The sequence below is a fragment of the Populus trichocarpa genome, chromosome 1 (assembly GCF_000002775.5).
Source record: "Populus trichocarpa isolate Nisqually-1 chromosome 1, P.trichocarpa_v4.1, whole genome shotgun sequence".
NCBI classification, from domain to species: Eukaryota; Viridiplantae; Streptophyta; class Magnoliopsida; order Malpighiales; family Salicaceae; genus Populus; species Populus trichocarpa.
The window spans coordinates 38,127,808-38,154,589 of NC_037285.2; the positions used below are offsets into that span (position 1 = coordinate 38,127,808).

The 26,782-nt window shown below is 35.6% G+C and overlaps 1 protein-coding gene and 1 long non-coding RNA gene across 14 annotated transcripts; both read right to left on the reverse strand.

Annotated features, from left to right (window-relative positions):
- Positions 1–284: 284 nt before the first annotated feature.
- On the reverse strand, positions 285–26,513 carry LOC112323556 (desmethyl-deoxy-podophyllotoxin synthase). 12 transcript variants are annotated; one of them, XM_052445373.1, is made up of 4 exons: positions 25,661–26,512; positions 15,865–15,950; positions 1,096–1,279; positions 285–1,010 (listed from the first exon to the last, which is right to left on the reverse strand). In XM_052445373.1, exons 1-4 carry the CDS (start codon positions 26,294–26,296, stop codon positions 399–401), a joined length of 1,518 nt encoding a protein of 505 aa, XP_052301333.1. In that variant the 5' UTR covers positions 26,297–26,512; the 3' UTR covers positions 285–398. The 12 variants fall into 12 exon arrangements, with proteins under 12 accessions (XP_052301333.1, XP_052301325.1, XP_052301308.1 ...); XM_052445365.1 differs by having other exon boundaries at positions 1,096–1,343; positions 15,929–16,112; positions 25,823–26,511; XM_052445348.1 differs by having other exon boundaries at positions 15,865–16,112; positions 25,823–26,511.
- LOC112323750 (uncharacterized) lies at positions 17,512–21,695 on the reverse strand. 2 transcript variants are annotated; one of them, XR_002977207.2, is made up of 3 exons: positions 21,322–21,643; positions 20,151–20,206; positions 17,512–18,007 (listed from the first exon to the last, which is right to left on the reverse strand). It is a non-coding gene; the product is annotated as an uncharacterized LOC112323750 (long non-coding RNA). The 2 variants fall into 2 exon arrangements; XR_002977208.2 differs by lacking the exon at positions 17,512–18,007 and having other exon boundaries at positions 19,875–20,206; positions 21,322–21,695.
- Positions 26,514–26,782: the final 269 nt, after the last annotated feature.

The following is a 26,782-nucleotide window of genomic DNA, read 5'->3' on the forward strand; positions in this document are numbered from 1 at the left end:
ATAAAAAATTGTATCGTATTTTCATACAATAAAAATTCAAAAAAAATATATGTTCAGCATGCATTTTGACTTTAATAACCAGTTTATTAAAGTTATAAGAACTAGGCTAATATTTCAAAAATACCCAAAAATATTTTGTTGTAAAATGTAAAATGTATTATATGATATTAAAAAGATAGTTTTTTTTCATGTTAGAACAGTTAGGTTTAACCCGATAAGAGAAGCAGTTAAATGCAAAGCATTTATAGTGTAGGATTATTACAAGTTCTGGGAAAAGTTAAAGATAACACTGAAAAATAAGCAGCTTTTTATTACTATTCTTATCATGACTGGGCAACACCTTTGGCATAAGGTAACACATAACAAAAGCAGATTTAAGATCATTTTCCTTGTGATTTTCAAGATCTATCAGGATGAGGATGGTGCAAAATAGGAGTTAAATGCAGAGCATTTTTTCTTCTAACCGTGGCACCGAAAGCTTCAGACATGTCTAGACTTTCTGGCTTCATGTCACCGGGGAGCTTCCAGTCAAAATGGTAGAGCAAATTTGCTAGTAGAAGATCGACGTTACTTATGCCGAACAGAATGCCTGGACACATCCTTCTTCCAGCACCAAATGGGGTAAACTCAAAATTTACCCCTTTATAATCAATCGCGCTATCAAGAAATCTCTCTGGATGGAATCTCTCAGCTTCAACCCAATAATTTGAATCCCTTCCGATTGCCCAAACATTAACTAGGACTCTGGATTTAATGGGAATATTGTATCCGTTGATTCCACATTCCTCTCGACATTCTCTTGGAAACAGCAAAGGGAGAGGAGGGTGTAATCTCATAGTTTCTCTGATAACCATCTTCAAGTAATTTAATTCACCGACACTTCCATCTTTGCCAAAGACCTCTCGTACCTCTGTTTGAGCCTTTTCCATCACTTCAGGGTGCTTTAGCAGCTCTGACATTGCCCATTCTAGAATAGTTGATGATGTCTCAGTCCCAGCAATGAAAAGGTCCTGAGTGCGAGACACGATAATCAAATTGAGGTAAGCAAATATTGAGACCATGCAAAACCAAATGTACAGCAATACAAACACTTACCAGGATGACTGCCTTAATATTATCGGTAGTTAAGGAGAAGGCGAGGTTCCCATGTTCCTGGAGATCTAGAAGAACATCTACAAGATCATCTGCTTTACTCTCGTTACTAGAATTGCCCTCCGCTTTGCGAGCTCTATGCTCTTTGATAATGCTTTCAAGTATCCTGTCAGCTTCTTGATGCAACCTTTCCATTCTGGATCTCATCCCAGTTATCCATGGAAGCAATTTGATGGAAGGGAAAAGATCACCTATATTGAAACCTGCTGCCACCTGTATTATTCCCTGAACAAGCGGAACGAATATCTCTTCCTCTTTCCGCAATTTACTGAAGGCTGCTCTCGTAGTGATGTTATATGCTACAGAAAACAGCTTCCTGCTAAGGTTGATTATTGATCCTGCACTAGAAGAAATACTTCCAATAAGACTGGATACCTCTTCCTCCCTGATAGATCTAAAAGATTGCACACGTTTAGGACTTAATAGCTCCACGATGGAAATTTTCCGCAACTGCCTCCAGTAGTCTCCATATGCTGCAGTCGCTATGTCTGTGCAGTTATAAAAGATGATTTGTCCTACAAGGAGATGGGGCCTATGAGCAAAGTTGATATCATGGACTTTCATCACTTGTTCAGCAGTTTCTGGAGAAGAAATAACAATGGTCTGAACTTGGCCGAGTTGAAGGTGCATGATAGGTCCGTGTTTCTCGGCCAAGTCTCGCAGGCGGTGATGGGGTAGAGAACCAAATAACTGGTGCAAGTTTCCTATCACAGGAAGCTTCCGTGGACCTGGGGGTAAATTTGGAGTGAAGTCTTTGGTTTTCGACTTTTTGAGTATCCTTAATACCATGAAGATAAAGAGGAGTGATGGGAGAAGGACCAAGGAGGTGGGAATTTGAAGCTGCTCCATTATCGAGTGTTGGTTGGTAAATTTGCTTCTCTTCTATATATGATCTAGTTTCAGTTGAAGTTGTGAGGCTAACCTTAGCGTCAGCCGCTCAGGACAGGAATCTTTATTTGATAATCATACTTGTCCTGTAGTTGGATAGCATCTCGTTCTACTTCATTTTCGCATTACTCCATGTGTGATATGAGTAGTTGGATGTTACCTCGTTCTATTTCAACAAGTTTGATATAAATTATTCAATCCGAATCATCCTAGACAGATCAGAAGGATTTGTCTGGAATAAACTATTTACTCTGTTTTCTGGAGCTGCAAGGTTATTATTATTATATCGGTGAACAAGTATTAATTAATTGCAGCTAAGCCTAAACGCCCTGCAATCAAATTAGCGCAAGCTAAAGCATTAATGGAGTCTGATTCTACACACGCACACACACACGGCTGAACCATTAACACCCATTTCGGAGACTGGGATCTTCAAAGCCTTAGCAATGGCATTAAGCTCAGCCATATTTGGCTCCCCGATACAAATATGACAGGAGGAAATACACAGAAGGTCTCCACTTGAGTTTCTCAAAACCCCACCAATCCCTGCCACCCCTGGCTTTTCGTTAAGACTAGCCATCAACATCCCATTTGTGATGGAGTGGGTTTTAAGAGAAAAATTTCTCGGTTATTTTTATTTTTTCTTAAATTAAATATTATTTTTAATAATTTTGTTTTTTTATTTATTACTTTTCCTTTATTTTGAGGTTTTTTTCTGCATTTATATTAATTTTAAGGTTTATTCGAGAAGTTGTAAATTTTTTATAGAATTACATTATTTAAAAAAATATTCAATAATAAAAATTTGGAGGGGTAACTGTTAGGAGGAATTCTATGTTACTTGCAGTTTTTCTTGTGTTGATTTAGTATGTATTAGCTCAATAATTTATAGAGATTAATTGTCGAATAATAAGGCCGAAAAAGGTTATTGCAAAACATGATATATTGAAACATTAATTTGTCAGCTAATGATGAGAAGGATCTCTTTTAAAATAATATTTGTCAGTTAATGAAAAAACAATTACATAAACATGCAGAAGATGATGAGAAGATTCTTTTAAAAAAATTAGAAATTATTAATCAATAATTTATTTAATTACAGTAAAGATAATGATGAAATCATCAATAATATTCTTATTAATAAGTATGAGGTTTAGTACAAAGACAACATAAAAATGATCGATAATCAAACAAAAATTATTGATTTAGATTATATTTATCCTTTTTATTACAAACTTTCTATTATTCAAAATATAGATTTTTTCAAGAGTTACATATTAAAGAAGCAAGTTTGAGATTTGCAATTCATTATTTTATAATCTAATTAAAGAAAAATAATTTGTCAATTGACATATCCAAGCAAGAGTATTTTAAACTTAAAGACAAGTTTTTTTAACCCAGAAAGACTAATACTAGAGGTTTTAAGAGAAATTGTTTTTTCTTAATTATTTTTATTTTTTTCTATTTGTTGCACCCAACATCATGATGATCTTAAAAATATATTCAATGAAAATGAAAAGAACAGATTCTTGGCATCGTGCTTTTTTATGGAAAAATATCTCGTTTAAAGAGTCGCCACTTAGTATTATGGTCACTAGTACCCCAACTGGTCAGCAGATATTTTATGGTTCAGGACTGGTTGTGGTAATTCAGTATTTTTTAACTCAGTATTATTAAAAATATTTTTTAACTGGTCAACTGAGATTTTATCAGTTCAGGACTGATTTGCTATTAATTTAACTCAGTATTTTTATTCTTAACTCTAACATTAGTGGATAAACAAATAAAATAAATTTATGTTTATGCATGCATGCACATATTTTTTTAATTTTTAATTTTTTTAATTTATTTATTACTTTTTATTATTTTTTTATTGGACCAGGTCCAGCTCGGCCCATGTGACTAGGCTGGATCTAGCTGGCCTAGCCGGGTCACAGGCTTGACCCGGCTGGCCATTGAAAGCACGCGTGAACTTATTCACGCGTTCATGAACAGTGCGAAGGTAATTAAATTACCTTCGCACAGTAACTAAGCTCATTTGCAAGAATCAGAGAAGAAATGTGTGTAGCTGGTGGCGATCCGGATTTTTCAGTCTTTCTCGGTCGTCTATCCTTGGCTCAAGATCCCTGTGTTCGTTCGTTCCCCTTCTGTCGGCGTTCGCTTCTATCAGCTGCTCATTCCTCTCCTATTTTTTTTAGCTTCTTCCTCTGGTTTTGGAAGCTGGTGCTGGAGAAGAGGAAGTCAGTGGTGATGCTGGTGCTTTCGTCTGTGAGTTTCTTATTTCCCTGTCCTCCTCTCTGCCTCTGTTCTCAAAGAAAGAAAGAAACGCTCTGGTTCCTGGAACCTGTTGCTTGCAGTTGCAGACGACGATGACAGTGTAGAAGGGCTGTCCCACCAACACTGCCACTGCCTTCTCTCCTCTGTTTTGTTTTTCTTTTACTCTCCCTTCTCCCTTTTCTTTTCTTACGCTCTCCCTCTCTCTGTTTTCTTTTTTCGTCTCTGTGTTTTTTGTTCTCTGCCGTTCGTGGCTTTTTTTTTTCCGTTCTCTTGTGCGCATCCCTTCTGTGGCTTTTATAGTCGGAGACTCGGAGAATGGCATGCGTTTCCCTTGGTAATGAAGACTCAGGACCGTTATTGCAGGAGTAGTGATGGCAGGGGCGTCCGTCTCTCTGGTTTGGTGAGCGGAAGAAGACGAACGGTTCTCTTTGAAACGACGCCGTTCGATTGTTAGAAGTTTTGAAATTTTCGTAAGCAAGCCCCTGGATAAACTTTAATTGGACCCCTGCATTTCAGTGCATTTTACAAAACAGTCCCTGGTTTCCGAATGTTTCATTTCAGTCCTTAATTGACTCTTCAAACTTTTAATTCTTTCAAAATTACCCCTGAAAAAATCAATTAAACTCCCTACAGTACCACTGCCTTTTCAATTTGATCATTGGATTTTAATTTCTTGCAATTTTGATCCAAATCAGCCCCAAAATTTGGTATTGTTTCAATTAAGCCTCTAATTTCATTAATTAAAACAAATCCAAGTCCAATTAAGTCTCAAAACTTGTCAATTCTTCAATTAAACTCTTGATTTGATTAATAAAACTAATCCAAAGTTTAATTAAATCTCAAAACTTCCAATCATGATGCCCTTAACCCGAATTTTAATTATTCTATATTTATTTTTTTTTATTTGTTTTTCATCATCATTTTTTCATTTTTTTTATCATTCTAAAATAAAAAGGTAAAAAGTTGGGTTATGACAGTTGCCCCCTCTTTATAATATTTACTATGCAAAAATATTAGAAAATTTTGTTTTCTCTTTGTTTTGCGTAGTAAATTTATAAAGAAAAGTAGATACAAAACGAACTTTTGTTTTTTTTTTAGTGTCTTTGAAAACTTCAAAAACAAGAGAGAGATGTTGAAATCAAGAAACAAGTCATTTAGAAGACGACCCATCTTTTTTTTTTTTGAAATAGATCAAATTGTTTTGGGCGACCTGCTTGATGATAAAAGAACGCAAAGGGTTTCGCATGTGGTCTAATTGTTCCAAGCGACTTGCCCGATGGGAAGAATAAAACGCGAAAAGGGTTTTGAGAGTGGTCTAATTGTTCCAGGCGACCTGCCCGATAGGAAGAAGAAACGCGAAGGATTTCACGAGTGGTCTAATTGTTCCAGACGACCTGCCCGATGAAGAATAAAATGCGAAAAGGGTTTCGTGAGTGGTCTAATTTTTCTAGGCGACCTGTCCGATAGGAAGAAGAAACGCGAAGGGTTATTCCAGGGACCTGCCCGATAGGAAGAAGAAACGCAAAGGGTTTCACGAGTGGTCTAATTGTTCCAGGCGACCTGCCCGATGAAGAATAAAACGCAAAAAGGGTTCCAAGCCTCGAGGGTACAGCATGGGAATACAAATTCAATGGAGCTGCAATGACAATGGTGGTAACATCTGCCGGTGGAGTCTAAAGAGTATCAAGAGAGGATGGTGACCTGGAGAGGAATGGGTTTTGGGCCTCATCAAATAGAACATGCCTTAAAATATGCATTCTGAGACAGGGAATAGCCCAGGAAGATGCAGGGAGTGAATAAATTAAATTGTGTTGAGATCAATGAAATGTTAATGGAGGATGATATAGAGAATGGGACTGGAGGGGTAGTGCAGCCTGGTGGAGGAGCTAACTCTTCTAGAGGGCTTACAGGCAACACAAATGAGACTCCAGGAGATCCATTACCTACTAGCTCTAAAAAGCTAGTGGGTCGAGCATTTGAATAGAATACAAAAATGACATGGTCTTGGTTAATGGATGATGCAGTCTCCACAATTGGTATTTACAGAATGGGGAGGGTTGATAAAACGACAATGCTGCAACATACCCATAATGAGCTTCTAAAAAGACAAGACTTTTCTTATTGTGTTTTTTGGGTGACTATGTCTCCAGATTTCAGCATTAAAAGATTGCAAACTCTTATTGCTAAATGTCTTGGCTTAGATCTTTCAAGTGAAGATGAAGAACTTCGTAGAGCTGTCAAATTGTAAAAAGAACTAAGGAAGAAACAAAAATGGATTCTCATTTTAGATGATTTGTGGAACACTTTTGAGCTACACAAAGTGGGAATTCCTGTCCTAGTGAAAGGTTGCAAGTTGATTATGACAACACGATCAAAAAGGGTTTGTCAACAGATGGATAGCAAACACAAAATCAAAGTGAAGCCACTTACAGAGACAGAACTTGGACATGACAGAGCACTTTCTCTAGAAGTGGAACGAATAGCAATAGATATTGCAAGGGAATGTGCTGGTTTGCCTCTAGGAATTATAACAATGGCGGGAACCATAAAGGCAGTGGTTGATATATGTGAGTGGAAGAATGCATTGGAGGAATTGGAAGAATCAAAAGTTAGAAAAGATTATTTGGAACCTAACGTATTCCACAGATTGAGATTTAGCTATAACCATCTAGTGATTCAACAATGCAACAATGTTTCTTGTACTGTGTATTATTCCCGAAAGACTTTCAGATCCCTAGAGAGGATTTGTGTCACGACCTGATTCCCGGATCCATGACTGACACATAGGCAAGGTTCCCCTTCAAGGTTCCATACCTATGCAAATCCAAACTTACATGCAAACTTATCCTTCAAATAAGTCAATCAGAGTTCAACGCAACAGTAACAACAAACTAACTTCATAATATAATTTAATTGTCTTAATACAAGAGTTAATATAATTTTATAGTTGTGGAGCATTAACTAGACATAAAGGAAAAACACAAATTACAACAAAAAAGAGCATGTTCTGAAAGTCCAAGAAAATGACCCGCTAACAAGCTAAAAGCCTGAAAAGATATATAATGAGAGGGTGAGTTCAACAACTTAGTGAGTAGATAACGTTCAATATACACACACGAGGTAATATAACAATGATGAATATATACACAATTATGGCTCTAGGTTCTTATAGGAAGGTTTCTCAAATAGACCATAACAAGAATATCATAAGGTAAAGCTCGTCAGAAAATCAAAATGCAATGAGCATGAGGCTCCGTACTGTGGGATGATCAGTCCACACAGGTTGGTGACTCCCCCGACCATCTAGGGTTCAGATACGATGTGCACAAAGACTAACACTACCCTGTTAGCATAGGTATTCTGACTGGTATACCATAGGTTCATAATCATAATCAAATAGACATATTCATATCTCAAGGCTCAACTCATGACATCAATCAAATGAGGAGCTATCAATTCAGAAGTAAATTCAAAATATATATTGGTTCATATCAAGAATTCAGATTCAACAATTGATCATGCTTTATCATAACAAGGATAATAATTAACACACACACACACACACACACACACACACACACACACACACACACACACACACACATATATATATATCAAGAAGCATGATTCAATTCATAATAACAACTCAAATATTTATAATATTTCTCATGCATATGAAAAATTATTCACGCACCTCACTCGAAGCAAACAGAACTCGAAATCAGATACCGAAGGAAATCCTATTAATGTCCCGCCGGTAGAATATTAGGATTGTCTGAATGCAAAGGAGACATATTTAAAAACGACTCGAAAGAACATACAACCTATTTAATACACTTAGCTAAGGGTCTATTCCATAACCCTATATCTTTGTAAACTAAACTAGTCATTTTTCCCAAAAACCCAAAAATTAAACGGTTTTCCCGAAATCTAATCCATAATAAAACAAATAGTAAGACTTGATAATAATTCACTAAATAAACCTCAATTATTCATCAAACCAATTTGAAAAATCTAATATTACAGTTAGGGACCAATATGGAATTTATCATATTTTTAAGGGTCAAATTGTAACTTTTGTCAAATTGAAAGACCAAACTAAAAATGTCATAAATTCATGACTATACTAGAATTTTGTCCATAATTTATCCTCATTTCTGTCCAGAATCTCAAATTATGCTCCAGGAACCATTCTGGAATTTTATCAAATTTTTAGGGTCAAATTGTAATTTTTGTCAAATGGGAGGACCAAATTGAAAGTGTTAAAAATTCATAACTATACTGGAATTCTGCCCATAATTCATCTTTTATTCTGTCCAGAATCTCGGAATATGCTCCAGGGACCAATCTGTAATTTCCCAAAGTTTGGGGACTAATCTGTAATTTTCATAAATTGAGGGACTAAACCAAAATTTTGTCATCTTCAACCCCAAACCCAGAATTTCCACAGAAAACCTAGCTATCTCAAGATTTCTAACTCAAAATTCACCATTTACACAAATCATAAATCAAAATCATCATCTTTACCTAAAATCTTCTAAAATCAACTAAACAACTCATTACCCACAACAATCAACCCATAACATTTAAATCAATTTATCAATCAACCCAAAACACAATCTTCAAAACCCTAACATTTATCAAACAGAAATTTAAAGCTCAAAGAACACACATTTATATATTTAAAAACCTAAATCTTACCTTTAAACTTATTTTCTCCGACTCTCTTCTCCTTCCCTTATCTTTCCCTCTTTTCTCTTCTTTTTCTTTCCCTTTTCTTCTCTTCTCCCGTCAGTTTTTCACTCTTAATTTCAGGTCTCTCTTTTTTTTTCTATCTATACTTATTATGTTTATTCAATTACCACAATACTTCTTATTCATTTATACCCACTTTTAAGCCTTCAAGGGCTTTATTGCCTTTTCCTACTTATTTATTTCAAAACATCACAATCTCCCCACCTTATAAAAGTTTCATCCTCAAAACTTAATAGAAATGATTGAATACTTACCAGATTATCGAAAAGATGAGGATACTCCTCATGCATCTTGTCTTCGAGCTCCCATGTCGCTTCCTCATGCGAATGACCTTTCCATTTCACTTTCACTGAAGTTATATCCTTCAACCTAATCTTCCTCACTTGTCGATCGATTATAGCTTCCGGTTGCACCTCATAAATCATATCATCTCTCAATTCAATGGGATGAACTTCTAACACATGAGATGGATCCGACATATACTTCCTTAGCATGGAAACATGAAATACCAGATGAATAGCAGACAAGTTTGGTGGTAGTGCTAACCTATAAGCAACTGCCCCAACTCTCTCCAGAATCTCATACGGTCCAATGAATCGAGGACTCAACTTGTCTTTCTTCCCAAACCTGAATACTCCTTTGGTCGGTGATACTTTTAAGAACACACAATCACCCACTGAAAACTCTAAGTCACACCTTCTTCTATCCGCATAACTTTTCTGTCTACTTTGAGCTGTTCGAAGCTTCTTTCTAATTACCTCTATCTTCTCTGAGGTAATCTGAATCAACTCCAGTCCCATTAGCCTCTTCTCACCAACCGCAAACCAACAAACTGGTGATCTACACTTCCGACCATACAAAGCCTCATAAGGCGTCATCTCTATACCAGCCTGATAACTATTGTTGTAAGCAAATTCCACTAATGGTAGGAACTTACTCCAACCAACCCCAAAATCCATAACATAAGCCCTTAACATATCCTCCAAGATCTGAATAGTCCTCTCAGATTGACCATCTATCTGAGGGTGAAAAGTTGTACTCAACTACACTTTAGTACCCATAGCTTCTTGGAACTTCACCTAAAACCGCGATGTAAACTGTGGACCTCTATTTGACACTATCAAGATTGACACTCCATGCAATCACACAATCTTGCTAATAAACAATTCCGCCAACTTTGCATATCCATAAGTAATCTTAACTGGTAGAAAATCGGTTGATTTTGTCAACCTGTCAACAATCACCCATATCGAATCATAACCCTCCTGACTTCTAGGCAAACCTGTCACAAAGTCCATTGTGATCATTTCCCACCTCCAATCTGGAATCAATAATGGTTGCAATAATCCAGGAGGTTTCTGGTGTTCACCCTTTACCCTCTAACAGGTCAAACACCTAGAAACAAAGTTTGCTACATCAGCCTTCATCCCATTCCACCAATAACATACCTTAAGATCCTTATACATCTTGGTGGAACCTGTATGCATTGTGTAAACTGTTTAATATGCCTCTACCATCAATTCTCTCCTCAGGTCATCTACATCAGGTACACAAAGCCTATTCTCATATCTCAGCACATCATCATCACCAATCACAAAACCTGCAGCCTTACCCTGCTCAACCTCATTTATGATCCTGAGTAGTGAATCACCCTTCTTCTCAGCTGCTTTTATCTTATTAAACAAATCTAACTTAACCTGAAAATGAGCAATCATTGCTCCAGCTTCACTAAGGTTAAATCTGACTCCTTCATCCACTAATTCATGCAGCTCCCTAATCAGAGGTCTTTGAACCTCTTGAATATGAGCTAAGCTCCCTCATGATTTTCTACTCAAATCATCGGCAACTACATTTACCCTACCTTGGTGGAACTGTATGGTATAATCATAATCCTTCGGCAGTTCCATACATCTCCTCTGTCTCATATTTAGATCCCTCTTCTGAAAGATGTATTTCAAACTCTTGTGATCTGTGAAGATCTCACAAGTTTCGCCATACAAGTAGTGCCTCCAAATCTTCAAAGCAAAAATTACAGCTGCCATCTCTAAATCATGCGTAGAATAGTTCTGTTCATGCTTCTTCAGCTACCATGAAGGATAGGTAATAACCTTGCCATGCTGCATTAGAACACATCCTAACCCCACTCTCAAAGTATCACAATACACTGTATAACCACCAGAACCTGATGGTATTGCTAGAATAGGCGTTGTAGTCAATCTTTACTTCGACTCTAAGAAACTTTTCACACAAGCTTCAGACAACCGAAACTTAACATTCGTCTGTGTTAACTTAGTCAATGATGCAGAAATCCAAGAAAAGTTCTCCACAAACCTCCGATAGTAGCCGGTCAAACCTCAGAAACTTCTAATCTCTGTCGCCGAAGTAGGCATAAGCCACTGCTTAACTGCTTCAATCTTTTGAGGATCAACCTCAATCTCATTCCTTGACACTACGTGCCCAAGAAATGTTACACTCTCCAACCAAAACTCACTCTTTGAGAACTTGCCATATAACTGATGATCTCGTAGAGTTTGAAGCATCATTCTCAAATGCTGCTTATGCTCTTCTATAGACCTCGAATACACCAAAATATTATCAATAAAAACTATTACAAATTGATCAATAAACTGTCAAAACACTCTATTCATCAAATCCATAAAAGCTGCTGGCACATTCGTCAACCCAAAAGACATCACTAAGAACTCATAATGACCATACCGAGTTCTAAAAGTTGTCTTCGAAATGTCCTCCTCTCTTATCCTCAACTGATGATACCCAGATCGAATATCGATCTTACAAAAGAATTGAGCTCCCTGCAACTGATCAAACAAATCATCTATACGAAGGAGTGGGTATCTGACACGATCAAAGAGTTGATGTCTTCTCCCAAGTGTAGGAGTGTCGAAGTAATAAATAACCCAGCAAGACCGTGGTCGAACCACATGGAGGTTAACTATATAAATTACAAATAATAATAATAATAATAATAATAATAATAATAATAATAATAAGTTAAAGAGGACTTTGAGATGTAAGATTAATGTGAGGATTAAACAATGATAAAAACAAATATCAAGGTTAGAGGATCCACTAATGGTATTAAAAATAAATGTAATATAAACTCTTTTTATTACTCAACTGAAAACCACACACAAAGGAGGTTCCAATCGGATGATTTATCATTAATAGCTTATTATAAAGTGTTAACATGATCATATTAATTATTGTAACTCAATTTTGGCCCATTGGTTTTAATTTAATTTTACGGGGTTTAAAATGTAAAATTAAAATATCAGAGACTTATTTCGATGAAAAATATAATTTGTTAGCTTGCATGGAAACTAGAGATTACAATGTGTTTTTGTCATTCTATTCTTATTTTCAAGATAATTATTATCTTCGAGATAATTCTTAAAATAATTATTTGCTTTCAATTTGATTCTAATTTGTCCACGTTTGTTCACGTTTCATAAACAAAGAAGAAACCAGAATCCCTCCCCTGGTTGGGTTTTAGCTCCAGCGCAGTCTCCCTTCTCTCGTCCACCACCCGACACCAGCTCCCCTGCAGTAATTCGGCCGGTGTTACAATACCCTCTCTTCTCCCCGGTGACAGCAACCTCTGCCAGCAAGTCTCACGGTGTTACTCCTGGCCGCGTCGACGTCCGTTGCCCCCTTAGTCGTGAACAGCAGCAGCAACGCCCTCTCCATGCACAGTGAGCATGCATGAGTCGTCCAGCATGCGCTCCTCCAACAACAGCAGCGGTGACAACGGGTGCTCCTTAGCCACCATTTCCTCCTTTTGCAGCAGCTCAGTCCAGCAATAGCAGCGACTACTTTCTTTCTTCACAGCATCGTAACCTAGTTGCAACATTCAACGGCAGTCCCTCGGCGCAGCTTCTCAGCATCAGCAGCGCAGTAGACCAGTAGAGAGAGAAAAGAACAGAACAGAACAGAGAAAAACACGCAGGAGGGGAACAAACACAGGAGGCAGAGCACAAAGGAAACAAAAAAAAACAAGAAGAAAAGAAGAACCACCAGAGGGAACCGGTATCATCACCATCTTCGTTGCTTCATCTCTGAAACGAAGCTAGAAACAGAGAGGAGACGAACGAACAGGAGGAGGAAGAAGAGAATATACAGAGGTTATACAGGGTGGGAACGAACAGAAGCAAACCAGGAAATAAAGAAAGCAAAAGAAAAAAACAGAGCAAGAGGAGGCAGCGTCGTTCGTCCAGCACAGCACGCCATCGCCTTCATTCTGCTCCCAGGCAAGTGTCTCAAGCTCTGCAAAATAATTCACCAGCACTGTGCATTAGAGATTTAATTAAACGGTGACTGTAGCAAGCGTGCGTGAACAATTCACGCACGCTTGCGGGTGAAAATTGCCTGGTCACTGGCCTACGCTAGTGATCAGACTGGGCCGGCTGGATCTAAATCAACCCAAAAAAATAAAAAAATTATTTATATATATAAAAAAATTTAATTTATTTGTTTATTCACTGATGACAGAATCAGGAATAAAAATACTAATTTAAATTTATTTCGTTTTTATAACTACGTAATATTTACCAACATCAAAGTTGGAAGTTTCCGTAGTTGAATATTCACTAGCACTAGAGTCAGGAATATTACACGCAAACCATCATAGCATAAACCAACAAAATATTAGCAATTTATGACAAAACCAGCAATGCAGCTTGTCTCATGCAGGATGCTTAAGGGGTAATAATATCTTTTCTTTCGCGTAACCAGTTCTGTACTATAAAATTTTTATTGACCAGTCAGGGTTTTTAATAACTATAATATTAGATGGCGACTTACAAGATTGGCAGATCAGAATGGAAGCTGCAAATCTTGATGGAATCTCATAATTACTTAAAGAACTTCTTAATACGGGCTTCCATGAGCTCATTTCCACAGAAACACTACTTGCAAATTGCTCTACGAGAGTGGATGTGGTTTATGGTAGTAGCAGTTGCGATTTTGTACAAGAAAGTCTTTGGCAAAATCTATACAAGTGGTCTATGTATGTGGTCCATATGATATGGACATTTCACGAATGAGAGATGGCAGTCATGGCATGAGAATGAGGTTTCTTGAAGGCATAAAACATTGACAACTCTGTTTAAAGCTTCTCCTTCACGTGGTTGATTGTGACATTTGAGAAATCTTTGTTCAACACAGACATTGGAACGGGAAATTGCAAAACAGAGCTAGTTGTAATGAAGATTATTGCGATGTTTTTCTAAACAAAACGGAAAAGAAAGAAATATTGACGATCCAATTCTTTGAACAAAAGTAGACAAAGAAAGATGGTGCAAAGATTGAATGGAGTGTCTAATATCTGCCATTGGACATGAAAGGAAAGGGAGACTAAGGAGAAGAGGACCTAGTCTTCGATAACTACACAGCGAGTATACATAATGGCTAAATGAGCTAATCTACAACGAATTCCTCGTTAAATTACTCTCTGTAACTGACAGAGGGCTAAAAAATGGGATTCTTCATATATACACCAATAAACAAAAATCGTAGACGATCATGCAACCTCTGGTTAGACAATCTATGACGGACCGGGGAGACGCTCTACCCTTTGGAGATGAAACACCAGCTGCCTGTTGGAAGTGACATAGCCAGAAGATTGCTTCGCTGCAATTCCATTCTGAGGTTTGGTGTTCAAAGAGAAGAACGATTATCACACGGCTATTTTGGACGGAATTTGGATCAAAGTGTAGGATTATTACAAGTTCTGGGTAACGTTAAAGATAACACTTGTTCAATCCAGCTGTCAAGGCAACACTGAAAAATAAGCAGCTTTTTATTACTATTATTATTATCGTGACTGGGCAACACCATTGGCATAAGGCAACACATACCAAAAGCAGATTTAAGATCATTTTCCTTGTGATTTTCAAGATCTAACAGGATGAGGATGGTGCAAAATAGGAGTTAAATGCAGTGCATTTTTTCTTCTAACCGCGGCACCAAAAGCTTCAGACATGTCTAGACTTTCTGGCTTCATGTCACCGGGGAGCTTCCAGTCAAAATGGTAGAGCAAATTTGCTAGTAGAAGATCGACGTTACTTATGCCGAACAGAATGCCTGGACACATCCTTCTTCCAGCACCAAATGGGGTAAACTCAAAATTAACCCCTTTATAATCAATCGAGCTATCAAGGAATCTCTCTGGATGGAATCTCTCAGCTTCAACCCAATAATTTGAATCCCTTCCGATTGCCCATGCATTAACTAGGACTCTGGATTTAATGGGAATATTGTATCCGTTGATTCCACATTCCTCTCGACATTCTCTTGGAAGCAACAAAGGGAGAGGAGGGTGTAATCTCATAGTTTCTCTGATAACCATATTCAAGTAATTTAATTCACCGACACTTCCATTTTTGCCAAAGACCTCTCGTACCTCTGTTTGAGCCTTTTCCATCACTTCAGGGTACTTTAGCAGCTCTGACATTGCCCATTCTAGAATAGTTGATGATGTCTCAGTCCCAGCAATGAAAAGGTCCTGAGAGCGAGACATGATAATCAAATTGAGGTAAGCAAATATACAGACCATGCAAAACCAAATGTACAGCAATACAAACACTTACCAGGATGACTGCCTTAATATTATCGGTAGTTAAGGAGAAGTCGAGGTTCCCATGTTCCTGGAGATCTTGAAGAACATCTACAAGATCATCTGCTTTACTCTCGTTACTAGAATTGCCCTCCTCTTTGCGAGCTCTATGCTCTTTGATAATGCTTTCAAGTATCCTGTCAGCTTCATGATGCAACCTTTTCATTCTGGATCTCATCCCACTTATCCATGGAAGCAATTTGATGGAAGGGAAAAGATCACCTATATTAAAACCTGCTCCCACCTGTATTATTCCCTGAACAAGCGGAACGAATATCTCTTCCTCTTTCCGCAATTTACTGAAGGCTGCTCTCGTAGTGATGTTATATGCTACAGAAAACAGCATCCTGCTAAGGTTGATTATTGATCCTGCACTAGAAGAAATACTTCCAATAAGACTGGATACCTCTTCCTCCCTGATAGATCTAAATGATTGCACACGTTTAGGACTTCATAGCTCCAAGATGGAAATTTTCCGCAACTGCCTCCAGTAGTCTCCATATGCTGCAGTCGCTATGTCTGTGCAGTTATAAAAGATGATTTGTCCTACAAGGAGATGGGGCCTATGAGCAAAGTTGATATCATGGACTTTCATCACTTGTTCAGCAGTTTCTGGAGAAGAAATAACAATGGTCTGAACTTGGCCGAGTTGAAGGTGCATGATAGGTCCGTGTTTCTCGGCCAAGTCTCGCAGGCGGTGATGGGGTAGAGAACCAAATAACTGGTGCAAGTTTCCTATCACAGGCAGCTTCCGTGGACCTGGAGGTAGATTTGGAGTTAAGTCTTTGGTTTTCGACTTTTTGAGCATCCTTAATACCATGAAGATAAAGAGGAGTGATGGGAGAAGGACCAAGCAGGAGGGAATTTGAGGCTGCTCCATTATCAAGTGCTGGTTTGTAAATTTGCTTCTCTTCTATTATCTAGTTTCAGTTGAAGTTGTGAGTCTTTATTTGATAATCATACGTGTCCTGTAGTTGGGTAGCATCTAGATTCTGGCCATTTTCCATTACTCCATGTGTTGATATATGACGTCCAGGTCTTATCCATTCTACCTTCCGGTATCAGAATGGTAGGTACAACCCAAGCTAAGGCATTAATGGAGTCTGGTTCCACACACACACACACACGGCTGAACCATTAACATCCCCTTTGGAGACTGGGATCTTCAAAGCCTTAGCAATGGCAATAAGCTCAGCCATATTTGACTCTCCTCGATACCAATATGACAGGAGGAAACACACAGAAAGTCTCCCTCCCCTTGTTTTTCGTTAAGAGTAGCCATCAACGTCCCATTTGTGATGAATGGGTTTATAAAGTTTATATGATCGTTAATTTCGGGGTTTGTAAGATTAATCAAAATACATATAAACTAATCCAAACATAAAAGGCAAATAGGCGTGTGGTAACTAGGGAGGGGGGTGCTTTATTATGTACCTTAAAGAAAAAAAATTTACAGCATAGATATTTAACTCGGGTCTCGGATTGACATAGTCAAAAGATCAGGTTCTAGGTTACATGGGTTTATTTGAATTAATTTAAAAAGAAATAGATTTTAATATTTCATATAAAAAAAATTAAGAAACAATCCATATAGATATAAGCTATACATGTTATAAATAATGAAGTTTAAAAAATTATTTCAAAAGGTTTTTTATTTCTCATTGAAAAGATATTATCTTATCCTTTCAAGTTGAAGTATTTAAACCAAAAAAGTTTTTTTGTCCCACATTGAAAAACATAATTTTTTTTTCTTGTGAACATAGAATATATATACTAAAAGGTTTCAAATTCAAATTGAGAAAAAAAAACATTCTTCTAGTATTTATATAGTGAACTTTGAAATGGATTAATAACCAACTGAAAAATATAAACTAGCTAGTAGAAAAAACACTTTTTTATATATAAAAAAGGTTCTCTGCCGGGTTTTGTCGGGTCACCCAATTCCGGGTTGACTCGGCAGGTCGAATGGTTTTTTCCAGGCCAATTGTTGACCCGGGTTTAGAATGAAACGGACCTGGTCAAGGCCCCGTGTAACACCGTGCACATTCTCATGCGTTTATATTTATTTTCATTGATCGAGTATGTCAAAAAATACAAGTAAATTATTTTTTTATAAAAAAAGTCTCAACAACCTTTCAATAATTTTTTTTTAAAGAACATTGTTTATTACAACTCTTGTTGAAATTATATTCACATAAATTATTTATAAGTTTATCTTTCTCTTAAAATACATATATTCTTTCTGCATAAAACTAGATAACTCGGTGACCCTAAAAAACTGATGTCCTCAAAAGAATTTACCTGTGACATACAAAAAATTAAAAATTAAAAATTAATTCATAATAAACATTTGCATCATCCTAATTACTAACGTGTAATAACTATATGATCAAAACCAATTTCATACATATTTTTTTAAGAACATTGATCTTACATTAATTTCCAACATTATACATCTTCATCGTTCTTTAATAAGTTATATTTCCAACATCTTATTCATCACATTATCATTCTTATATCATGATAACTTTCCTTTTCTTTTTTCTTTTTCCTTAATCTAGTTGAACACATCAATATACAATTTATTCCTCACAACTTTAAAATTGATCGGAGATTCGGAATCATTCAAACACTTTCATACAATGTTTCTTTTCACCTTGAATTTCTTTCATAACTCTTTTCATTTCATGAATATATTCAGTTTATGTTATTATTTCATATCACATGAAATTTACACCACAATTTATTTTCTCAACACATATAAATCGTATGATCTTTTCCTCTCAAAACCATCTTTAATCCATATAATAAATCATTGCGTAATTATGTCTAATTCACATCGTCATTTAATTCACAACATATGTAATTCAAGTTGTTTTTTTGTTTCCTTAGCATTTATTAAATCTATGATACATGGTACATCAGTCCATACAACACCCTTGTTATATTGAGAAATTTCTTCGATTCATTATTCATTCCACATATTTCATGTCCATTTCTATTATTTATAATTTATCACATAAACTTCCACCACTTTTATACTTAAAAGACGTGCTCATATTATTTTTATTTTCCATTAAACTTTGTCCGTGGGGATATTTTAATACCCAAACCTTAACATGTCAGCACAATCAAACTCATGTACACCTTGCTTCATTACATGTTATTGTTGCAGGCAATTGGTCAGCCGAATAACTTACTAATCCCTTAATATGACAACCCCGACCATTCGAAAATCATTATGCATAACTGTCTTTTTAAAATAATTTAATATACACTCTACTGAAATTCCGGTGGAGTTTTCCTCATACTTGAACTTTACCAATTTATCGGCATCTTCATCCATATCTTAATCCAATACTACAATCATAATTTACCACTCCGCACAATACTGCGAGGTACCTGATATTTTATTTAATATCAAATACAATCAGCTTTATACACAATGATTATTTACTATTATCTTTTTTATATATTTACCCTATCAATTACTAAACACTTAATTTCTTATTTTATCCTTAACTTTACAAATCAATACAGTTAGCACAAACTAAGGGCATACTAATGTCCTTTCTAGTCCAAACCGGATATTTGTTCAATTACCAAATTATTGGCTTCTTCAATTGTCCATTAATCAAAGTACTAATCCCATTAATCAAGAAACTTGTTTCTCTAATAGTCCATTAACCAGAGCACTTAATCTCTTTAACCAGGACACTAGTTTCTCCAATTACCTATTAACCAAGGCACCAGTTTCTCCATTTGCCTATTAACCAGGGCACTAGTTTCTCTATTTGCCCATTAACCAGGGCACTAGTCACGTTAACCAAGGCACCAGTTTCTCCAATTACCCATTAACCAGGGCACCGGTTTCTGCACTAGTCCATTAACCAGGGCACCAGTTTCTTCAATTACTCATTAACCAGGGCACCAGTTTCTCCATTTGCCTGTTAACCAGGGCACTAGTCCAATTAACCAAGGAACTAGTTTCCACACAATATCTATTCATATGCCGGCTATCTCACACGTCAGTTATTTTGAAGTTCTCTCTCTCTCTCTCTCTCTCTCACACACACACACGATTACATGGCGGTCTAACACAAATTACACACGATTTCCACCGTTTTAATCGGTAACGGATCATACATCGAATCCCGCCAATGCGATCGATAATAATTATTGCATAGCAATTCTATCGTTGCAGTAAAAAATAATATATACAAGGTTTATCTGCCGTTACAGTAAATCACATCTCATAATAGACTACCCATTATCTCTTATGCGATTAACTACAAATTACATACCAATTTCTACTTCGAAGGCATATGCCTTCCATTAACAATAACAACAACAATACACTATATAATTTAATTACCATTATAATTCTAACATTATAAAATCATGTATAAATAATTAAAAAGGAAAGGGTGGGTCAATTCCTTACCTTAACTCTCGTCATCCCAGCTTCTGAAAAGTCGGGTTTCTTTCTGAATGTTTCTCCTGCAACCCCTAACCATACAACCATTACTACTTACACCATGAATTAAATTAAATCGCTAGCATATCCATACATCGTAATAACTCTTCCATGTAAATAAACACACTAAGATTTTTTTTTCAAATTTCCTTAATACATGCCCAACACAACATCGCAACCCAATAAAAATTCATGTTCATGTTTCCTTGACACTCAAACACATCATTTCATTAATATCACATCATCTTATATACCTTCCCATTAATAGAATAATTCAATACAATTCCTTAATTATTTCCAATTTCTCTAAACTAACAATTTGGCTATTTTGAAAACATCTTTCACCTCTCTCTGTACATCTCAAAATCATTAAAATGGGCATTCAATTCCAAGTCACTAAGATTAATTGCTCATGGTTCCTTCCATCGACTTTACAACATCATTGCATATGTCCAAAGTTTTGGTATTAAGATTTTGTTTTAACCAGTCTCATTTAAACAACATATTCATGCTTATAGTTTCAGTTACGTAATTACACATACACTTTGCATATCATCATTTGACTTCTTTCCTATTGTTATTTTATTTTTTTATTTAGTCAAAACCAAAAGCAACCTAGTTGTTAAACATTCTTTCCAACTCTTACAATATTTTCCATGTGTTCAAGTTAATACAAAGTCTCCTAACTTTCTCCATTGCTAGTTCACAATACACTTTGCTCAATTGCACATTCACCTTAAAGTTTTCAATCATCCACATACTTACACACCTAGAACAAAATTGGAAAATTTCTCCCCTCCATACATGCCATTTGGCCGAAACTTAATACTCCCATATCATTAAATATTCTTTTCAATTTTTGTTTTTATTTTAACATACTTTCAAGCTCACACAACAATATACACACACACACACACACACATAATTCACACTTAAGAAACCCCTTCAATTTTCTCCATTTGGCCGACACTTATGGTCTCCCTTTTTCCTAAATCTTCTTCATCAATTTTTCTGAAATTTTACACTTCCTTAAGGTATTTCATGTTTATTTCACTAATTTATTACTCTCTTGCATTTCCTCCAAAATTAAATCAAGAACCCTACCTAGCAAAATTTAAAAATTATTAGTAGAACTTACGTAATTGGAATCAAAGTAAGCTAGGTGGATTAAGCACACCTTCCTTGTCATTTTGATGCCAAATTTCGAACCCAAAACCGGATCTCCACCTCAAATCTCCATTTTCCTTCCATTTCTTCACTTTCTCTCTACCTTTACACCCTCTCTCTCCACTATTTATTCTAGCTTGATGTTTAGATCATGGTTTCACTCTTCCAGCCAAAGTATTTAAGTTTCCATGGTTTTGCTTGGATAAAAGTGACGGGAGAAGGATTGAGATGGTGAAGAACATTTGTTCTTCTCTGCTACTACTTTCGGATGGCTTTAAAACGAAGAACAAAATATTCTTCTTTAGAGTCACCCTCCCATTTAAATGGGAGCTGACGTGTTTCTTTTTTTTTTTTTTTTTTACAATGTTACTAATTATACTTCTCAATATATTTTTCAGGTACGCCCGTAGTTACTGATAATTTCGTATGATATTTTTAGATTTCAATTGACCTGAAACCTTTGTCCAAGTTAAAGCAACATGTTATGAGGTTAATTGTAAAATGTAAGTTTGATTCAATAATTATATTGAAAATTATATTTAATAAAGTAAAATTATATACGTTAAAAATCTGAATTTTTCAATGTTTTATTTTTTTAAATCATCAATATTTTAATTAATTTATTGGGGACTTCCATCCCTACCAATTTTCCTTAAAATTAGGTACCTTTTGGGTTAAAAACTGCGTGATTATATACAGACTTAAACCGATTATTAGAGTCGTTCTCGCGTAAAACTATATATTAATTTTTTAAAAAAAAAAATTCTAAAATACTTTTCTAAATATTTTCACCCCAACTTTATAAAAATTTTCCATATTAATGTCATGAATATTTATCTGGGGGCTTAGACCCCGGGTCCCAGGTTGACCCGCTGGGTCGGGCTGGGTCTGATAACTATGGTATATAGTATATATATAGTACAACTTTATTGCCCGCGCTAGGATAAAAAAAGTTTATGAAAAAAAATAGTTTATATAAAATTATTTAGTGTTGTTATTAATTTTTATTTAATAAGTTAGCCATCATAAGTGTTTGTGAGTGTGTCAATGATTACTTTTTAAAATATATTTTACTTGAAAATATATTAAAATAATATTTTTTATATTTTTAAAATTTATTTTTTATATCAGCACATCAAAACGATCCAAAAACACAAAAAAAAATTAATTTAAAGCAAAAACAAATTCAAATTTCCATGAAAAGCATGTTAAAACTAAATCTCAAACACCCCTAAAATCTCTCAGTCCAATTACTTTAATCGAGATTAGTATCGTGTATACTTTTTTTTTTATCTCTTTTATAATAAGATAGATATGATGTTTCTAGAAAATATTGAAACAAACTAACAATTATGAAATTCTAGTATTATCCCTCTTTGTAAAGTCAAATAATAAGTTTGTACAGCTAAAGCATATATATTGCTCCATTATCAACTCGTAGATCAACTTCATCTTTACACAATCTTCTACTTCTCTTTAGTTCCTACACATTCTTACAAATGTGAAAACATCATATGATACCGAATACTTAAGAATTGTCATGTGAAGTAGAAAGATAATTTTCAATCATAAACATTACATTGGTGTTCATAAAAACCTTTTGTCATCTTGTAGTAAAACAATTTCTTAGAAATCTAATACCTTTTAATCCTAAAAGTTGTATCAAAAAAACGTATTAAGATGCATAATCACAACATGTTCATTCATATTCTCATATTGTATTTGAATTTTATATGACATGTTGGCTAACATTACAATTATAGCCTGCCTATTATCATTAATATGATATTAATATTCAGTTTTCACTTTATCATTAAAGTCCATATCAAAGACACGAGGAATTGGGTTTTCAAAAACACATAATCTTCTTCCTTATTTAAGAACAGGTCTTATATTGTGGTACTAGTTCAAGAAATTTGATCCAATCAATTTGTTTACATCAAGTATGTTATACAATGACATATTGCTACTTATAGTGATCTATCAATTCATTCATATAAAAATAACATGTATTAGTTTTATATAAATATTTATAACAAAATTTAGATGATATTTTTAATTATAATTTATTCTCTCACTATTTTCATGCAAATTAATAGCCCTCCTAATTAATTTGAGAAATATAGCTTATATATCCTAGTGGGTTATGATCACATTTAATTTATATGATCTTAAGTTACTCTACAAGTCAAAATAAATTAAATTAGATAAATAATATAGTTTATCAATCACATCTTTATGTCACTTCTAGATTAATTAGATGACAACTCTTTATTTAAACTCGTCTAATTATTACCTCTAATCTTACATGTTCATGAGCATCTCATATGACACATACAAGTTTAGTTAATTAGGACCAGATTTTTATAGCATTAAACATATTTGATATATATTAACTAAAGACTCAATAAATTATTTATAAATGGAACTCTCATTTTATGCTTATAAATTAGATGACAATAAATCATATTAATGAAGAATTTATTTTTTAATAATTAGGTCTCTTATTTTGGTGGTTGTTATATCATATATAATAATTATATATAAACATGCATCCCTAGACATAAAGCTAATGATTAAAATTAAAGTATAAATTTTTTAGAAAATCAATGTTTTGCACATGAATTTAATTTACAATAAATGTCAATAACAATCAAAATATTTAATCAAACTCCTGCTGAGTATTTTGAAAGATTAACGGAATGAAAATAATAATTTAAAAATTTCAAGTCTTATACATTCTATTTGGCAATCTGTTAAGAATTTATAATTAATTTATAAATCTTTTAAAAAATATTTTTATTTCAAAAACAAGAGCTCTGAATTGATGGAATCTAACAAAAAGTACTTCCTGGTATATTCCTTGTTATCATTATCGTCTGACAACCTCTTGGTTAGGAATTATTTTATTGCTTGGATTAGGTAGTGGTGGTCCATCACATTATAAAAAAAAATCATAATAAATAAACTTATTTTCAGTTTCTCTTTTAAAATATTTATTCCAGTCAATGGACCGGCCCCTCTACAGAAAAGCCAATCTTTATTTTTAAAAGCTAATATATTGAAGAAATTATAATTCAAGCTTTAGAATTATGTAAGCTATTTCTACAGCCAGCTCTGTCCAAGTCTCTACATCAATAACTTAAATTAACAGTTCATACTGCAGCTATTTTGGACGGAATTTGGATCAAAGTGTAGGATTATTATAAGTTCTGGGAAAAGTTAAAGATAACACTGAAAAATAAGCAGCTTTTTATTACTATAATTATCGTGACTGGGCAACACCATTGGCATAAGGTAACACATAACAAAAGCAGATTTCAGATCATTTTCCTTGTGATTTTCAAGATCTAACAGGATGAGGATGGTGCAAAATAGGAGTTAAATGCAGAGCATTTTTTCTTCTAACCGTGGCACCAAAAGCTTCAGACATGTCTAGACTTTCTGGCTTCATGTCACCGGGGAGCTTCCAGTCAAAATGGTAGAGCAAATTTGCTAGTAGAAGATCGACGTTACTTATGCCGAACAGAATGCCTGGACACATCCTTCTTCCAGCACCAAATGGGGTAAACTCAAAATTAACCCCTTTATAATCAATCGAGCTATCAAGAAATCTCTCTGGTTGGAATCTCTCAGCTTCAACCCAATAATTTGAATCCCTTCCGATTGCCCATACATTAACTAGGACTCTGGATTTAATGGGAATATTGTATCCGTTTATTCCACACTCCTCTCGACATTCTCTTGGAAGCAGCAAAGGGAGAGGAGGGTGTAATCTCATAGTTTCTCTGATAACCATATTCAAGTAATTTAATTCACCGACACTTCCATCTTTGCCAAAGACCTCTCGTACCTCTGTTTGAGCCTTTTCCATCACTTCAGGGTGCTTTAGCAGCTCTGACATTGCCCATTCTAGAATAGTTGATGATGTCTCAGTCCCAGCAATGAAAAGGTCCTGAGAGCGAGACACGATAATCAAATTGAGGTAAGCAAATATTGAGACCATGCAAAACCAAATGTACAGCAATACAAACACTTACCAGGATGACTGCCTTAATATTATCGGTAGTTAAGGAGAAGGCGAGGTTCCCATGTTCCTGGAGATCTAGAAGAACATCTACAAGATCATCTGCTTTACTCTCGTTACTAGAATTGCCCTCCGCTTTGCGAGCTCTATGCTCTTTGATAATGCTTTCAAGTATCCTGTCAGCTTCTTGATGCAACCTTTCCATTCTGGATCTCATCCCAGTTATCCATGGAAGCAATTTGATGGAAGGGAAAAGATCACCTATATTGAAACCTGCTGCCACCTGTATTATTCCCTGAACAAGCGGAACGAATATCTCTTCCTCTTTCCGCAATTTACTGAAGGCTGCTCTCGTAGTGATGTTATATGCTACAGAAAACAGCATCCTGCTAAGGTTGACTATTGATCCTGCACTAGAAGAAATACTTCCAATAAGACTGGATACCTCTTCCTCCCTGATAGATCTAAATGATTGCACACGTTTAGGACTTAATAGCTCCAGGATGGAAATTTTCCGCAACTGCCTCCAATAGTCTCCATACGCTGCAGTCGCTATGTCTGTGCAGTTATAAAAGATGATTTGTGCTGCAAGGAGATGGGGCCTATGAGCGAAGTTGATATCATGGACTTTCATCACTTGTTCAGCAGTTTCTGGAGAAGAAATAACAATGGTCTGAACTTGGCCGAGTTGAAGGTGCATAATAGGTCCATGTTTCTCGGCCAAGTCTCGCAGGCGGTGATGGGGTAGAGAACAAAATAACTGGTGCAAGTTTCCTATCACAGGAAGCTTCCGTGGACCTGGGGGTAAATTTGGAGTGAAGTCTTTGGTTTTCGACTTTTTGAGTATCCTTAATACCATGAAGATAAAGAGGAGTGATGAGAGAAGGACCAAGGAGGTGGGAATTTGAAGCTGCTCCATTATCGAGTGTTGGTTGGTAAATTTGCTTCTCTTCTATATATGATCTAGTTTCAGTTGAAGTTGTGAGGCTAACCTTAGCGTCAGCCGCTCAGGACAGGAGTCTTTATTTGATAATCATACTTGTCCTGTAGTTGGATAGTATCTCGCGTTTCATTATCAGTCTAGATTCTGGCCATTTTCCATTACTCCATGTGTGATATGAGTATTTTTTACAAGGAATTGCTTTCGAGCCAGAGCTTGGTAAGTCAAGTGGTCCGCGAAGGTTAAATCACAGTTGTGTTGATGTATGACGTCCAGGTCTCATCCATTCTACCTTCAGGTAAGGGAGGGCTAGGAAAATCCTAAACTGAACAAATTGTCTTCTGCTGCTATCTTATCAGAATGGTAAGTACAACCAACTGCACATGTGGAGCCACCCTCTACATCTTAATTACAACCATACAACCAAGTCAGATGCTCTCCTACTGCCGCGTTTTGCCAAACCAT

Coding starts and splice junctions, on each gene's coding strand:
- LOC112323556 (XM_052445370.1), bottom strand. CDS start 26,296: ATGGAGCAGCTTCAAATTCCCACCTCCTTGGTCCTTCTCTCATCACTC. Junction 15,596..25,390: donor ATATTAAGGCAGTCATCCTG/GTAAGTGTTTGT, acceptor TCTCGCTCTCAG/GACCTTTTCATTGCTGGGAC. Junction 900..15,484: donor CTCAAACAGAGGTACGAGAG/GTCTTTGGCAAA, acceptor GAGGTACGAGAG/GTCTTTGGCAAAGATGGAAG.